This window comes from Xiphophorus hellerii, chromosome 8 (genome assembly GCF_003331165.1).
Source record: "Xiphophorus hellerii strain 12219 chromosome 8, Xiphophorus_hellerii-4.1, whole genome shotgun sequence".
Lineage (NCBI taxonomy): Eukaryota > Metazoa > Chordata > Actinopteri > Cyprinodontiformes > Poeciliidae > Xiphophorus > Xiphophorus hellerii.
In genome coordinates, this window is record NC_045679.1 from 21,013,915 (window position 1) to 21,032,266 (window position 18,352).

The 18,352-nt window shown below is 38.2% G+C and overlaps 1 protein-coding gene across 2 annotated transcripts in view; it reads right to left on the bottom strand.

Moving 5' to 3' along the window:
• The window catches only part of LOC116724084 (capon-like protein), a 61,076-nt gene extending 44,111 nt beyond the window's left edge, over window positions 1–16,965 (bottom strand). For both annotated transcript variants that reach the window (XR_004340106.1, XM_032569418.1), the window contains exons 1-2: window positions 13,348–16,965; window positions 10,056–10,127 (exon numbers count right to left, since the gene is read on the bottom strand). Coding sequence is in view for 1 of the 2 variants with exons in the window: in XM_032569418.1 (XP_032425309.1) it covers window positions 10,056–10,127; window positions 13,348–13,752 (477 nt within the window). In the remaining variant the exon portion in view is untranslated. The remainder of the gene's footprint in view (window positions 1–10,055; window positions 10,128–13,347) is intronic.
• Window positions 16,966–18,352: the final 1,387 nt, after the last annotated feature.

Below are 18,352 nucleotides of genomic sequence, written 5' to 3' on the forward strand. Positions count from 1 at the left end.
TAAGTGTGTATCAAGTAATATCTTAACAGACAGGTAGGAAGATTCAATGAAGCACAATGGGTTGTTGATGTCTATCTAATGTCAAATGTTAAATAAATATCATAGGGGAAAAAAGTATTCTTGCCCTATCAATGTTGCCACCTTTTCTTACATTATAACTGTAGATTTCTACGTATTTTATTAAGATGTTTTGTGGTAAAAATAAAGTATTGTAAAGTGGAAGTAAAAAAAAAGTAAAAGTAACCAGAAAAGTGTGGCATGCCTTTTGTATCTTCTGCTGTATCTTACTGCCCTTGCAATTTATTGAATAAATAAAAATACTCTGTTGTTTGATATGAATGAAATCCTTATTTTGTTTGGGGAAAATGGACATCTGCCCTGAACATGCAGCCAGAGATACAATGGAACGAATTTAGAGCAAATCCTTTTCATGTGTTAGAATGATTAAGTCTTGTTTTGTATTTGTAAAAAAAAGCTTCAACGCGCATCACTTACTTCCATTTCTTAATTATTCGCCGCTTTGTCTTGGTCCATCAGATAAAATCCAAAGGAAATACGCTGAAGCTTGAAGTTTTATTCCCTCTTTGTGATTCATGTTTACAAGCTATCCACCATGATTTATTAGTTCTAGAAAATATTTTATGGGTGCTGACTCACACCAAACAACACGCCAACAATATCTTTCCAATAACGACACAAAAGCGGGAGCTCTTCAGCTGCCAGTATGTTGACTTTGCTATATTTGCACTTTAGATTAGCTACAGTAGACTCTGTGGCAGCCAGAGAAGGCACAAACAAATAGGAGTGTTCACAGGAAGCGCGCACTATAACATAGCTATGAGTTTGTACTTGCAGACATTCTGAAATACCTCTAAAAATGGAGCATAAATAACAGTGCAACCCCCGCTGCTGACCTGGTTTAAAAGGTCAGGTGATCACATCTGTCGAAATTTCCGGATTTTTTTTTTTTCCTATTTTGAGAAAACTCACTTTGGACATCCTACATTTTTATAAACACTAGCGGCATCAACTCTTATATAAGAGACGTGTTTAACATTTTCATGCTGAGGCTTTATAAGGGTTAGGGAATGTTTGTAAAGCAAAACGTAGCTTCAGGGTGTGCAGCAGGATTGAGTTTTTGCCTTTTAGAAAGGGTTCTTCCTCAAGAGAGAGGTTTGTTTTTATTGAATGTGATGGCATCAGCGTATATACACATATAACTTGAATTACATGTGGCAATAAAGGACAAGACAAAGCCTTTGGGTGGATTATGAAAGCAGAGACGTGTGTGCTTGTATACTCCAAGGAAATAATAGCGGCCAAGAAGACTGAGACAACCAGATTGTGAGGTCATTCCAATGTTGGAGCGACAGACTTCTGACTAACCTCCAGCATCCCTCTCGAAGAGAAAATAGTTATTGGCGTTTCAAACTTTTAATGAGAAACATCCACTTTCTCCTGTTCTATTTGGGATTTATGAAAATAACCTAAAGGTGTACAAGGAAAAAACAAACTATTTTAAATGTTTTCCAGCGTCATATCAATCAGGTGGCAGCTGCAGGATGGCAAACGTTTCCAGGTCAATGGCCAAATTTCTTTTGTGATGCCAAACGTTAAAATGATTGAAGTTTGCCAATCTTTTACTCTTCCACATCACAGACCTTATGTGAAATCCCAAAGCAAACCTAAAAGCACCTGAAAGTTGTGGTAAACTTAAAACCCATTGCCTTAGGAGAGACTAAAAGAGAAGATGTAGGATTTACAGATTCCTACACATTTCATCAATTTGCAACCATTAACCTGAACATAGTACTAAGATTTTTTTTATGATAAAACAAAGCACAATAAGTCTAAAAAAATATGGCAGATGTATTCATCCTCCGATAGTATGACACCCCTAAATAGAATCCAGTGCAACAAATTGCCACAACAACTTAAATTCAATTGGAAATCTGTGCTCAGATTGGAAAGAGTTTTAATCACAGATGCTCTTTTACTCGGTAAGAAAGTTTGCCCTTTTTTACTGAGTAAAAAACAGCAAACTTCAGTTTTCAAATGTGCAATAAATTTTTAGGAACACAACCTAAAAGACTTTCTGCTGTAATCACAACCGAAGGAGGTTGTTCTTCCAAGTACTGACAGACTTTTAAAATTGTATCCATTTTCTGTCACTTCACAGTTATGCACTACTCACATATCATCCCAATAAGATACAAATAATTTGGTGGTTGTAATGTGATAAAATGTGAAGAAGTTAATGTGGCATAAATACTGTAGAAAGGCAGTCATAGTGGACTGACACTGGTCTTTATACCATACATTATTTTATGTCAATGAAAACAGTGAAATATTCAATTAATTGAATTGAAAAAAAGTAATAAACACAATAGTCATGACTCAAAGTTTCTCAGCTACAATTCAGCCAGGCGTTGGATGATAATATTGTTCTTCATAAAAATATGCTTTACACTCTGAAGCTTATGAGAATTCATACATAACACTGACTGACAGATGGGTTGTTTACCATCTGTCAGTCTAACAAGTTATTAAGCATGAACACAGCAGATCCTGCACTGATGACACCTGATTGCAAAATCGCTCTTAATAAAGAAGGAAATAATCCTCTTTTTTTTGGTGTGTTTGCGCACACAAAGAAACTGCACCAGCATAAAGCGGAGATCACATCTAATTGAATAAGCATTTAGGTCACCTACTGGACTTGTGCATCTGCCATTAAGCCAGCATGAACCCAAAGAGAAAACAAAGCCTCCCATTGTGGTTCATCCCTTTTTAAAGACAGTATGTGACTCAATCACATGTGAACCGTCCAATCACCAACACTTGAACAGACAGACAGATCTGCTATTTTTATATGTAAAAAGTAACAAGATGTATCTCACCAACATGAAGCCCACCTCTCACTCTAACTCACCACCATCAACAGTTTGTGATACCTAGTAAGGAGTCTTGTAGTTTCATTTCAGCCGCATTAAAGATTTTTCCCTCTTCTGATAGTGAAAATTCTGTTTATGGTCATACCAATTAGATTTAAGTCCAGATTCAAAACCTTCCTTTCATTTGACAGTGCTTTGGATCTTTGTCCTGCTGATAGCAGGACATTCTGCAAATGCTAATGAATTTAATCAAACTTTAGTTTGATTAAAGGTTGATTCAGGGTTGATTAAAGGTCTTTAGTTTCTCCTGTTTTGCAATGTGCCAATACTGCAAATATTTCTTCTTGAGATTTCTGTGGAGCACCAGAAATTAAATTGTGCTTAAAAGATTTAGTTGGGGAGCCCTGAGGCGCATTGATTAGCACTGCAAGAAGGTTGCTGACATAAAAGTTTGCCTGAGTCTCTCTGATCAGAGTTTATATTCTCTGTCCACGCCTGGGTGGGTTTTCTGGTGCTCTAGTTTCCCTCTGCAGTCCAAAGGCAGGCTTACGTAGGCCTGTGATGAGCTGACAAACTGACAAGCCTTGTCTCCTGCCCTTTGGCAGCGTGGAGAGCATCCACCACCCCCATGTTCCTAACAAAAGATAAAGAAAGAGACTGGAAAGTCAAAAATCTTCTGCCCTTCAAACAAACCTGGCCTTATTTACTAGTATTTGTCATAAGAAAACTTTTTCCCAACCTGTAGCATTATAACAGAAACAGAACCTGACAAAAAAAAAAAAAAACAGCACTCTTTTCCCCAGTCTGACAGGTCCAGAGTGACTGTGACTTCGGGACACATTAGCAGTCAATCATCTGCATCTCACCGAGTCGTGACAGTTCAACGAACTCACGTAAGACTGACACAGACTCAACAGATTGGTGTCGAAAGCCAATAAAAAATGTCAGGGGTGCCTTCTCCCCTGCACACTCAAACAGAGGCCCGCTCAGAAAAAAATCCCAAAACAAACAAAATCTTCCTCCTGGCAGACCACGCAAAGCAGGCTGCATCCTGAAGGACACGTGAGGGAGCCTTAAAATCCCATTAGAGCTGCTGAAAATTCAAAGAAAAACATGCATAGCCTGCTCTCAGCCCCAAAATCTATTCCTGTCAGCACTGAGTAGATAGCCAGAGATGGGCTAAATTGAGACAGTCTATTTTGGTAGGAAGAGAGTGAGGGGAGGGAAGAAAAATAGCAGTGGAGCAAAGGAAAAGAGTTGGTGGGGAGGGGGTAGAGGATAAGACACTAAGAGGGAGCTGGAGAGATAGGAAGAGGTAGAGGACTGCCTTCAACTTGTTTCTTTTTTTTTGCGGAGAGACACAGGCACTCCTGTAAATAGAACATGTTCGTTTCCCAAAGAAATTCCACAGCACACACTCGTGTCCCTTAGAGAGCCAGCGAGCCGTGGAAGACGCCGGATCTGTCCATGCGCATGGAGCGACACCAGCCTTTGTTGTCCGGCCTCGTTAATCGATTGAGGAGGTCGCGAGAGGTCTCGCCATAATGGAGCGGCCACGGCTCACACAAACACACACACACACACACTGAGCGTGCAAAAACATCTCTGTGAGCGCACGCTTTCTGAGCCACCGGTCAAACTGAATGAATCAAATTCTTAAAAACCAGCGATGATTGGGGGCGGGTGGGTGATTAAACAAAAACAGGATGGCTGAAAAGAGCCACAGGATGCAGACTTGTATCTTTTCATTTCGCTGCCAGTAAAAGAGCGGGCGTACAAGTAGGAGAATTGCTGACACTTTGCTCCATAACAGCAACAAATTTCAATGGGATTTTATGTGACAAAAAAGTAGCATGTTGTAAAATGGGATTAAAATTAAATGTTTTCTTTATAATTTTCATAAAAATGGAAAATGAGTTATGCATTTGGATTCAGTCCCTTTACTTGAATATCCTAAATAAAATCCGGTTCCATCTGAACAGTAAATAGAGTCCATCACTGTTTCTAGGCTTTACTTTGTTTTGTTAATTCTATTTTTCTATTTCCCCCTGACTTACCCAATACTTTCCTTCAATAACTCAGCTCCCCACCTTCGCAGTCGTCTCATCTGCTCATTTGCTCACCTTTCTGGCACTCCAGAAATCGAGCTCCTCGACACATCCTTGGTTTTCACAATTTGTGTCAAATTCTCTGTTGTTGCCACCAGCATGGGGATTCCCAGAACTCTAGTTTTTCTGTGAGCTTTTGTTTGGTTTTGTACTGTTTGGTTTGACTTTTATGATGTTTCAATTATAAATACGTACTCTGTTTGGTGCACTTACAGACTACAGGCCGAGTGCAGCAAATTGTATTCCTACATGGTGACTTACGTATATGACCTATTCCTTAGGTGACTTTTATGATGTTTCAATTATAAATATGTACTCTGTTTGGTGCACTGTATACTTGTATGCCTCTCGGTTAGGTCATTCTTGTAAGAGACAAGAAACAAAATGTCCCTGTAGTGAAGTGGTGTTAAATTCCAGTCCTCAAGTGCCGGTGTCCTGCAACTTTTAGACGTGTCCCTTGTCCTACACGCTTGAATTAAATGGCTAAACTGCCTCACTAGCATGCAGTCAAGCTTTAGAGAGCTTTGCTAATGTGTCAATAATGGAGCCAGGTTTGCTGAAGCAGAGAGACGACTAAAAGTAACCTTAGGTGTGAGAATTTGCATCCATGGCTGTGTTGCTGCGAGTCAAGAAATATCCAGGTCTAACTGCTGCTAAAAGTGTCTCTACAAAGTATTGACTCAGGCACATACACTTACCAGGTTTTAATTTGTCGAAAGTTTTAAAACTATTTATGCTTTCCTCCCGTTCCCCGATACATGTGCTACTTTGTCTTTCACTTAATATGATAATAAAACTCAAAGGGACAGAATGTGAAAGTGAATGTGAATACTTTTGCAATAAACTTCACTCGACAAGCACTGAACTCCTATGATCTCTCACATTGCAGTCCTCTGTTGACGCCTGCCGCTGTTTTCCCACATTGACTCGGAGTAAGAAGATTAACTGAGGGAGAAGAAACCAGTGCAGCTCTGCCAGCCAACACACAACCTCTCTCCGTTCCACGACTCCCTCCCCAGTCTTTTCTCCCACCTCCATCAAGCTCAATTTTCAGCCACTTTAATTACACACAAAACCCCAGTCAATCTCTCGGTTAAAAAGCTGTGCTTCCAAATGAAAAGAGAGGCGCTCCAACTGTATGTGAGAAAGAGATGAAGGAAAAGTCAGAAAGGTTAGTCGACATTCATCTATTGCAAAGCTAATTGCATTTGATTTGGCAAATAAGTTTAAATGAGCATCGACGCCCTACATCGCTTATATGTATGTGGACTCCGAGTACGTGAGAGGGGTCGTAAAGCTCCGGCAAAGAAATTCCTCCCACGTAGATGAAACCAGAGGCTGAACAAACAGCTACTGGAGCTTGGACTTTAATAAGAGGTGTTAAAAGCAGACAGCGAAAACCTCAAAAGGAGGAAATGACTCAAACTTCACAGCTCATTAATGAAAATTTACATTCATTTTGATTCCTAGATTTTTCTTTGGCATTTCTAATTCAAGTTGTTTGAAATTCCAACAGCAACTTTGATACCGATGCCTAAATTTCTATTTGAGCATAAGTACTGGAATCAAAACAATAAATGCATGTTATGGATCACATAGCTTTACCTGTTAATGTCAATTATTTCTATTTAGCACCAGTGGAAATAATTGTTAATTTTTTTGTTTTACATAAAAATGTTTTTTTAATGTGTATTAAATTTTACCTTCAGAATCGGATACATCCGTACCTAAGTGACAAGGTGTTAGTTAGGTCTGAGGATTTTCATCAACATAATTGATGATGCCAAGTATAATATTTTAAGATTTTATCTTCTATGTATTTCCAATTATTCTTGGCAAATGTTGTGCATTATTTTAATTGCTGCATGTGTAAAGACTCCCTTCCCTGCAGTCTGTAGGGGTGTGTGTGTGTGGGGCGGGGGTGTGTGTCTGTGAGTGTGTGCCTTTAAGTGAGCTGAGTTCAGCTTTGGGTGCACTACTATTTCATATCAGACATAGTGGATAAAGCATATTATTTGTTTTTTTTTTTTTTAATAAAGCTTTTCAAAGTTTTCGAAGGCCTAAGGGGGTCAAATGTATTGCGCTAAAAGTTTAGTCATAATAAATGAAGATTTGGACGTTCTGTAAGTTTTGCTGCGAACTGCAGCAGTGAAAGACTTTAACCGAGGTTAAGTGAGATCTCTACGTTTTCATTGAAGGTTGCATTAATTAGCTTTCTTGTTTTCATGTGTTGATCTATCAGCTTGTTAAATGTTAAATGTCTGAATCCCATTTTTATCACATTAAGATAAAAAGAATGCCTAAAAAGGGCTAATAGAAACAAATATTCTCCTTTTGAAGTTGAACTTTGCATTTATCACTAATTCAGTCCCACCGTATTTAGAATTTTAAACACTCACACTTGTTGATTTGTGCTATTTTACATATAATATCCATACTTTAAAGCACATTGACTGTGTATTTAATACTTTTGGTCCCATTAGAGCCATTGTAATGATATTTAAGTGTTTTTTGTTTTATATTTAAGTGTGTTGGGAAATGTGTGCATGGCTAATGTTCTGCTGAGAGTCGGCTAGATGTGAGGATCTGTGCCACTCTCATATTAAACCATGAAATATTAAGCTGACACTTACAGACTACAGGCCGAGTGAAGCAGGTGGGCCGACTCTCCTCAAAGATAACAAAACCCAACCGCCAGCTCTCTTTCACTCACTATAGAAGATCAAATTTATAAGCCAACAATGTAATCGGAGCTTTTCTAGTTATTTTCACTTTGAAACAAATATAACCTAAAAGGTCTGTTCAGGTTTCCCTTCTAAATGTAGCTCCGTCCATCTTTCTATAAGCTCAGGCAAGCTTCCTTGTTCCTTTTAGGGGAAGTGGGAAAGCTTCTCCTCACAGCATTATGCTGCCACCACCATGCTTCACAGTGGGGATGATAGAGCCTAAGGACATTGTAAAATTATCAGAAAAAGATGTGCATCTTTCCACTTTACAATTTTCACATAAAATCTTAGTAAAATACCTATTAACATTATTTGCAATGTATGGCTGATTTTCTTTTAACGCAACTAAATCCAACATCCATCCAAGCCTTTTAAAAGGACACACATTAAAAATTAAACAGGTCATCCACTGATCAAAGTAAAAAAAAAAGCCCTCATCCATAAATAAGCAGCTTTGATCACTGCCAGCAGAGATCATGTCAAACACAAATGACAATTTAATAAACCAAAAGGCTGTTTGTATTAACCAGATCACTTAAACTCGTCACATGATATTGCTTCTTACATCAGTTCAATCAAAACCGAATTGTTCTGCACCGTGCATTGAGATCTAATGTAAAAAAATTAAAAATAAAAATGTGGGATATCAACTTCATAAACACGTGTTGAAGACGTGGATTTAGTCTCTCTCCGTCTGAAGGTTTCAATTTGTATTCCTACATGTATTGCAGTCTCTAACGGACCAATTTAACTGGCAGGAAAAGAAAAAGAGAGAAGAAAATTTGGTATGTATTAAATGATTCATCAAGGCATAGCTGCCAATCACAAGCAAACCCACATATTTCTTTTCCGCTAGTTTATTCATTCTGATCTGGGAGGCCTGTCATTTCTGAGGCATGTTAGCCCGGTGAGTCACATGTAAATTATAGAACCGTCCGCAGGTTACCGTTTAGCTTTTGGTTGAAAAAATAATAATAATAATTATTGCTGTGATATCATGGGGTAAATAAAAACTTAATGTGGCAAAAAAAACAAGATGGAGCCTTGAAATCTTGTTTTCAAATAAGCATCACTTAGTTTAATCAAAAGCAACAATAAAAAGCGGCACACACTTTACACACTTCAGAAAGGCACACAATCCACCTCACTCTTTTAGCCGTTTCCTTTCTGTAAAAAGGCCTCTTTGGATTGCTTTAAGTGTTGTGTTCTGTTGTTCAGCGGCCAGTGAATGCACCACTGCACTGCCTGTACAAATTGCATCTGACAGCACGCGCTTTTTATTCTGTGTGATTACAGTTTTAATGTTAAAGGCGTCTCCCTCCTCCATCACACAGTCCTCCCCACAGGACTTCAGATGAGGGAGAAAATCCCAGCGATGTTTGTTTTTAGCAGCCTTAATGACAACACATGTTTTATCAAATTCCAGCTATGACCCAGGTATGTTCATACCAATCTCTTACAATCCAAATAACTGTTTATTATTTATTTAAAGGAAATATCAAGCAACGTCTATATCTTTAACAAAAGCACTCTGACAATAAAAACAGCCAGGTAGTAAATGCATGGATTCAGCTTCAGGACTTCCTGTAAATATGAAGTTGTTTTAAGAAGTTAAGAAGATAAAAAGTTATGACCTGCTTTGTGTGTGTTTGGTTCAATAACATCACAAGATGTACAAAAATCGAGCTGATCAGCCACCATCGCAAGACATTTAAAAAAGGACATTCAACATATATTCTAAAGCAATGGAGTTGCTAAAAGTCAGATGATTTTTGAAAATTAAACTCATCTTAGATGTGACGGGTAGCCCAAGCATGTCATGATCATTATTTTTTAAAATATTTGAAATTATTTCCCAATTGAGAGAAAAATCTTGATAAGAAAGCTTCCTTGCACACATACTCCTGATGACAAACACGTGACACGTAGAGATCGTCTTTAGAACCAAGCTCTAAAGATGATCATTGTCCTCCCTATTGTAGCCTGGAAATCATCAGAACCAAATTCTGGCATAAATCTGTAAGTTTAGATCTGTTGCATTATCTGCTAAGACATTTACCAATGCCAGCTCATCATGTTGATTCCTGTACCTCTTGTGATGTCACCCACCACACAATGTGGAATCAACAGCCTTTTCTAAAGAACGTTAACGAAAGCTTTATTCTGTGAAAACCTACAACAGAAGTCAATATTTCCTTTCCTAACTGTGTTTTCATTGTGAGTGTACATTTTACTAGTAGAAAAATAAACCACTGGGCAATATCTTTCAAGATGAACCCATCTAGGTTTCACTTTTCTTTGTAACCTGATCTAAATGTTGACCTTACCCTGATTCTTCTCATGGCTGCTACGATCTCCATCCGACTGTTGGGCCTGGGCACGTCAAGACTCCCCACATACTGTGTGGCAAACACGTACACACACATGAAAAAAAAAGAAAAGAAAAAAAAATCAGTCATCCATGGTACCACGCACTGCAAAAAGACAGTTTGACAAAATCAACTATTTCCTTGTGAAAATGCACAGATTGTTTGACGTGACCAAAGTTCTGCTAATAAAGGCACATTTTTAATCTGCATATTTTTTTTCTTATCAACTGTCACTCAGACTAGGAAAATGTCAGTCACAGTTAACAGAATAACACAGCACAATCCCTACAACTTATCTTCCGGCACACTGCTAGTCAGCTGGCTGAAAGAGGCCTGCAGCACATTTCGTCTTAATTACAGTGAAAAAAAAAAAGTTGGTTTGTTTTAAAATTGACCATAGCAAGTTACAAGTGGCACGTCAGTTAAACAGCTGACAGCAAGCTGGCTACATGAGCAGATGTAGCCAGCTTGCTGTCAGCAAGCTGGCTACATCTGGTTTACAAGCTGGCATTATCTGGTTAACTACTTAACCAGATAATCAGTTTGTAGTTGGTTACTCCGTTAGTGTTACTATATTAAGCACACAATGGCAAAACAGGGGGAAAATATTTTGTGCAATAATATCCTTCATGGAGGGTTACTTCATTTACTTCTGTACTTCAGTGCATCAAAATCCTATTATGCAGCATGCAACAATAATAATTAATTTAACTAATGTATAACGGCCTCTAACATAACATTTTTATAGAAGAAAGAACTGTTGCCGTTTCTATTTTAAATGGAAACATTTAAATTATTTTGTGCACAAAAATGTGTTGGGCAAAAAAGAGAAAGAAAACATGGTATTTAAAGTGAGATTACATTTTTTATGGTGTCCAATCAGTCCAATAAAAAATTGGACTGATTTTGTCCAATCAGTTCTTCTGTTGCTATGACACTGCGGAGCATCTCAACCAGCACTTTACTCATTTTCTCATTTGCACCGTATAGTTTGGTCTTTTCCTCTTTGGCAACCTGCAAGTCATCAGAAGTCATCTGAAACGACAGCTGAAAAGTTGTCGTTTCAGGTGAAAAAGACAACTTACAAATGTTGAAAAATTGAACCAGTGGAAAAAACTGCAGTCTCTATTAGCAACCATTCTCTGCATACAATACATACTAATCATTGGAGTGTCAGCATCTGTGGCAGATTGTGCCTTCAAGAGAGATCAATGTGTGTAAGACACTGCAAAACAATGATTTTTTTCTTGCAACGTGTCAAATCTGTATGGTTCTGTTTCAAAGATGAGTTTAGTGTGGCACAGATGACACAGCCTTCCCTTATTAGTAAGCTCTTTGCGGCTTGCATATATTTGAATTCATGAGCGGCCCTGGGGAACACGCTGCCTTTGATGTTGCTCTTGCTCTTATTTTGATTGCTGTAAACGGTCTGGGAGCAGAAAAGCCGTACCACTGACTTGGTAAAAAATATGTCTTCGGTTTTGCTGTTTAATATGTAGAGACTCGCTGTGTGCACTCATTCAGTTTTATTCCTTCATAATCCTTGAATCAATTTATTAACTGCGATGTTGTTCTTTCATCAAAAAAACATGCGATGCTTATCACATGCACTCCCTGTTAGATGGAGGATGGTTCTGACGCACGTTTCCATTAAGCTTTGGTGCATTCATTTTATTTTCAGTCGCTGAGAATCTGTAAAAGTCTGGATTTTACACGTGTACATTACAACAGAAAAGTTGGCCATATGTGCATAAGCTTCAAAGTTTACTTTTTAGACCTTGTACATCTTAACTTTTTGTTTTCTGAAACAGTCTGTTTTTTTCTTTTGTTGTTTCTTCATCCACTGAAAAATGTTTTTTTTTTTCAAAAATCTGCAGCGAACATGGGCTCAAAGCTAGCCGTTATGTCTGATGTGATCGTAGGGTATTTCTGTGTTTTTGACATCATAGTTTTCAAATAGTTATGTTTTGGTTATTTACTTTAAAAATCTAACAAATTACAACATTTTGTAATGTTGCAAGCCCTCATAATAAGGGCTTATGAGTTTTCTTCAGAAATTTAGTTTTAGAAATTTATTTAATGTTGTTTTCAAAACATTATATAGTTTCTATTGAAATAAAAAAGAAAAGTACAAATTCAGAGCTCCCCCAAAACCATGCGGGCTCTTGCCCAGATATGCCTTTGCTCAAATCCAGACACAAAACTAAGAATTTAAGAATACCAGTTTTCCATTACTTCTGCACTTAAAGCACAGAACATATTACATATAAGCCAAAAATAACAACATAAATAAATGTTCTCTATTTTTATAGAATTAATAAGTAAAAATATATAATGTATTAAGAAAATGAAATTTAGAATTGCAGTCCAATCAGTGTTACTGTTATGGACTTCAGTCACAGGGATCTTTAGTGTTGAACAGGAAACAACAATTTGTTAAAAACTGTTAAAACAAAGGAGTGGCACAGGGTCAAAGTTCAACAACAACAGCACATGCCTGCTTTAATCTTCTCAACTTTACTGGTATCTTATTTGCCTAGCTAGACTTTATATATATATATGGCTGTCTTATATTGATGGATGTTTTGAAAAACCTATTCTTTGACCTTGAGCATGTCAACCATAATAAAACCTTTAAACACATCCTCTAGGTATGAATGATTTTTTTTTTATGAATAAAGACATTTCCAGAAGTAATGTAATAAAAAATATTCGTTAGAAAGGACCAAACCAAAAATAGTTTCATCCTGTCTATCAGTCTGAGATAACTTGAGTATAAGGAAAACTTTTAACAAAGGATAAACTTAAAGTTTCTTTCATGAAAAAAAGAAAATAGAATTTCCATGTGTATCTTGCAATTTGCATCCATAAGAGAAATTGTTTTAGGCAAGGCTAGGCACCATCCCTGACTCTTGCCCGGGGCTCATATCTACTTAAATTCGGCCCTGGTGCCAGTTTGTTAGTTGGCTTCCAATTTAGTATTCATCATTAAACGAGTTGGGGAATCTTGTCATTATACCCATCACTCAGATCAGCTGTTGTTTTGAGATTTCAAAGATAAATCCAATCAGAGGAACATTCCTGGGATAAACCTGGAATAAATGTCGGAGCAGCTGCTGCCATGAGTTTCAACTTTATAATGGATCCCAGCTGCTCCGTCTAGTACACCTGCCACCGCCACATGGTTGGGGAGAAGGGGTTGGAGGGAGTCAGACTGGCTAGAAATAATGAATGGACCAGGTTGTTTCACCTTGGCTTGGAAGTAAATCCCATGCTGGTAAGCTTCCTCGTTGTGCAGCGGCAGCCGCGAGTCCGCCACATCGTCCACCAGGTTGTACCTGTTCCTCACGGGCATCCCGGGCTCCCTTTCTTCCTGTACAGTAAAAAAAAAAAAAAATCCCTGAACAGAAGCTGAGCGGATCGATCCAGAAGACGCTACGACAAGCCGGGTGTGCACGGCTCCGTGAGGCACTTCCCGGTGGGAACGCGTTCCATCGCCGCTGCGCGGGGCTCCGACCCGTCCCGACCTCAGGAAGGACAAAACTGCGCGGCTCTTTTCCTCACACACAAAACCAAGAGCAAAAAAAAAAAAACACAACACACACAGGGTGTCCCCTGCACGTTCAACCAGCCAATAGGGCAAAAATAAGTGCATAAATAAAAAAAAAAGCAGGAAGTGCGTGTGTGTGTGTGCTTTCCCAGGGGAAATCCTCTCTCTCTCTCTCCTCAGGTAATGAATCCCGCTCCTCCGGAGTCCTGTTTGAATTCCCGTCCAGTTGGTCGGATTCAGCACTGCTCTGCAGACGATCAGAGAGTGTCTCCCCCACTCCTTCCCTCCCTCCGCAAAGCACAAAGCGATTCCCTCATTGGAGCGAAGTTCCCAGGCATGATGCAACCGGGAGCTGGGAGGACAGCCAGCAAACAAAGTGAGCCCTCCCCTCAGGAGGTGGGAAAAAAAGGGGATACAATCATTTCTGACGGCAATGATTTTACTGTGGGAGGGCAAATTCTCCAGACATGAGAAGAAAACGAGTAAAATAAGTCCGGGAGGTACAGAGTCTTGCAAAATGCACTTCAGCTACAAACATAAATCAGATTTTTTTTTTTTGGAGACAGATCAACGTGAAGGGAACATTATATTTAACTTTGTCTTTTTTTACAAATAAAATATGAGATCTGTGTTGATTTATCCACTTCCTTCACTCTGATACCCCTAAATCAAAGTACAAAAAAAAACTTGCAGACTAAGTAACACAGCAGACAGGTCAAGGTTAAATTTTCAGAGGTTTAAACCATCTGTAGTAATCTGTTAAAAATGACAGGCTTAGAGGGGAAAATGCCTCAATTAGAGACCAGAAAAGACCAGCAGTAATGAGAAAAACTACCCAGAGGCCCATGGCACCTCTGCAGGGACTTTAGAGGTCAATAGCTCAGGTGGGACTCTATTGACACGGCAACTATTGGTGGGAAATAAAAACAAAAGGTGTTTATGAGTAAGAGGTAACAGGAAAGTTATTAAAGCTAAGCAGTAAGACGTCCCTTTTGAAGTTTGACAGAAGACATGTTGGGCACACAGCAAACAGAGGGAAATATATAATCAAAGTTGAACATTTTTGGAGCACAACATCCCCACAGTGAAGCACGGCGGCGGCAGAATCATGCTGCGACAAAGGCTTCCTTGACTGGAAGACGGATGAAGCTGAATATCGGGAAATACTGGAAGAAAACCTACTGTGGGCTGAAAACAGAGGGCGCTGCAATGGAATAGCTCAGATAGAATGGCCTAGTCAAAGTCTAGTGCATTCGTTTGTTGGTTTTAAAACATTTTTTCAAATTTTAGATCCGTCACTGTTTTTCTTTCCTTTCGTGTCTGGGTTCAGTGAGCTGGTTGCCTTAAACGCTACTGGTTGGTACCTGCCAAAAAAAGAGAAGAAAAAACAGTTGAAAATTTAAGTGAGAATAATTTTCTGCATGCATACTGCCCCTTATTTATTTATTGTTTTGTTTTTCTTATGAAGTATGCCTGTCTTCTCTCAATTAAATAAAAAAAATATATCTTCGTTTCCTCATTCTCATACCCTGAGATTTCTGATAAAATGATTAAAATCCTCACAAACATCAAAGAGATGGTTTTCATCTTTTGCTATTTTGCTGAAGAGCCCCCAAATAGCCACTTGACAGAGACTGGTACCAGTTTCACAAATTATTTCACCTTTTTGACACTTCCCTTTCACACGCTAAAGTTGTGAAATGATAGAAATGCCGAGTTGATTCTTGCTCTGCTTTTGTTAAGCTGCAGCTGCTGATGGACTCTGACGTGTCCCACCCTGCAAAGATCTTGAAACATCGATTGACAAAACATGATTATCCCCTCTTTGTGATTGCAAAAGAAAGATCTTTACTCTTCTAGCCTATGATCAAAGTTAACTGACAGCGCCCTCTGTTGGTTTCAAAGTTGACTACAATGAAAATACAGTCAGATTGTGTTTTTGAAAACCCATTCAATCTGAAGGCCTGGTTTGAAGTAGATTTAGATTTGGTAGACGGAAGAAGAGTTCTGTTGATAAATCTCAATAAGATCTGCTCATCACGGTAGTTTTAAAATCTGGCCAGTTTCGAAAAACTTTATATACTGTAAATCTGGATTGTTGTTTACATTTACTTATTTGTGTCAGAGCGAATTTCAAAAATAATCAAACAGACAACATGGCTGAGTAGCCTGTCTTCTAAACTTATATAAATTAGTCCTGAGGACTTTGTGGTCAACCAAAAACAGAAGCATTTCTACTTGGATTCCTGCAGGTAACTAGATGTTTTTACAGGTGTAATTTTGTGTTTTTTGTTCAAATTTAAAGCCTAGATACTTCAAAAAGTATCTATTAGCTGCAAATTTGAAAAGAGAAGAATATTGAAGGGTAGGTATGCTGTAGTAAACTTGCTGCCTACTTTAGAACTTTAAAGACATTCTCAGTTACAGCCCACTTCAGGGGGTAAAAAAATACAAAGATGTTGTAAGATTTTAATTCCCATAATTAAATCCCTTTAGTTGCATATAAGCCTTTTTATCTGGGGCATAGAGATAAATTACCAGAGCATAACGACATGGGTTATCTTGATTTGTGACTACATTACGACTTTGTGCAGCTACCAGGAATAGCAAAGCGATACATACGAGTGTACAGAAGCACAATGTGAAGAGTGCTCTAATAAATCTGGAGTCTGTTTTGAAGAGCAACATTGTTTTGTCGATTTGTAGAAAGATGATTCAGATGTCTTTTTTTTTAAAAAACATCTCAGTTATGTAATATGTGACTGAGTTTTATTCAGAGCAGATTTTATGGGTCTTAAAGCACAACTTGAAGGGTTGTTCTTCATTACCACCCCAAAAGTGTCTTTTTATGGACAGAATACCCTTAATAATCTATGAGTTGCAGTCATGAGGCCTAACTTATGTCGATGTCATGTTACCAGAGTCAGGCTTTGTCTTTTTATGATATAAAGCATGAAAGGACAAAGGACTATTATGGTCAGGTCAACCTATTAGAAGCATAGGATAGAGGTTGTGGTAATGTGTTGTGGTCCTGATGTAACACTAGACCTAAAACTGATCTGATTACATTGATTCTCTTTAAAGTGGAGCAGTTTATTTAAAATAAATAAATATAAAGTGTAGTTTTTTCCAAGAATGTAGAACATATCTTGGGTTTTGATGATATTCTCTAGCAGGGATGTACAAGCTGCCAATGAAAATGCTCGTCAATGCATTGTTGTTTTAAGTCTTACAGATAATTTTAAAGTTCTGCTTTTTTTTTTTTTACCAGTACTGAACCACAGGTTTCTTTTTAATGAATACATTTGGAGGCATTGTAGTGTGGCTATTCCCTGTAGAAAAGCACATTTCACTAATAAAATTAATCACACTTTGACTGTATATTGCTTTTCAAGATGGGAAATGATTAAAGTTAGTGGATACTCTCTAGTTCAGGCATGTCCAAAGTCCGGCCCGAGGGCCAATCACGGCCCGCGGTCAGATTTCATACGGCCCGCAGCTTCGGTCTTATAATGTATTATTTATGGCCCGCCTGCACTGTGAAACAGAATAAATAAATCATAAAACTTGAAACTGTAATTCCTCCTTTCACCAAATGGTGGCAGCACCACTTTAATACTATCAGTCTCTGCCTCGGTGCAGCGAACCCCTCTCCACTCATTTCTGCCATGGCCACTGCAAAGAAAACGAGGAAAGTTTACAGTGAGGGCCGCCGCTTTCAAGAGAGATGGGAATTAATACTTCTTTTCTGAAAATCAAGGCAATTATGCTTGTCTAATTTGTAATGAGACGGTTGCCTTGTTTAAGGATTTTGACGTAAAGAGACACTACCAGACTAAACATGCCAACACATACAACAAGCTAACAGAGAGTGACCGTGCTGAAAAACTGAAGCAGCTCCAAGCTGCACTGGCATCACAACAGCGATTTCTTTAGGCCTGAGTCAAAAGAAAATACCACCAAAGCAAGCTACGATGTTAATGTTAATAGCTAAACATGGCAAACCTTTTACTGAAGATACATTTATCAAAACTGTGTTATGAAAATGGTGGAGAACATTTGCCCTGAGAAGAAGCAAGAATTTGCAAATGTTTGCCTGGCACGTAACAGTGTGGCACTGAGAGTTGAGGACATAAAACTGAGTGTTTTGAACGGTAACGTCTGTCACTATCAGCAGTGAAGAGCCAAAAGAACATTTATGCATTTGGGTTTATGGCACTTATTTTTATTAAACTCTTGAGTAAGATTTGGTTATGAACCTGTAGATGTGATACAAACTATTACTTTCTGAAAGATATTGTAAATGACAAGAGCAAAATTCACTTGTTTTAAGATTTAATAATAACAGACAACTTTGCATTACTTATAACTCCTGTTTAAAATGTTCTTGAGGCAAAGATATTTTTAAACTCATGTAAATTTAAAGTATTTCATACAGTTTGTTCAATGTTATCTGACTCTCCAGATATGAAAGAAAAGCAGAATTTGTGTTTTTAGAGTTGTTCTCATCTGCCTGAGTGGCTTATATTTGGTTATTTTGTCATTTGAAAAATAAAGATAATTGTGACAATGAAAATTGTTTTATAACAGTGTGTATTTGCATGACACTTTTGTAGTTAAAAAATGTCCGAACAAACTATTGGCCCCCGCGCATCTTGACTTTATCAAATCTGGCCCTCTTTGCAAAAAGTTTGGACACCCCTGC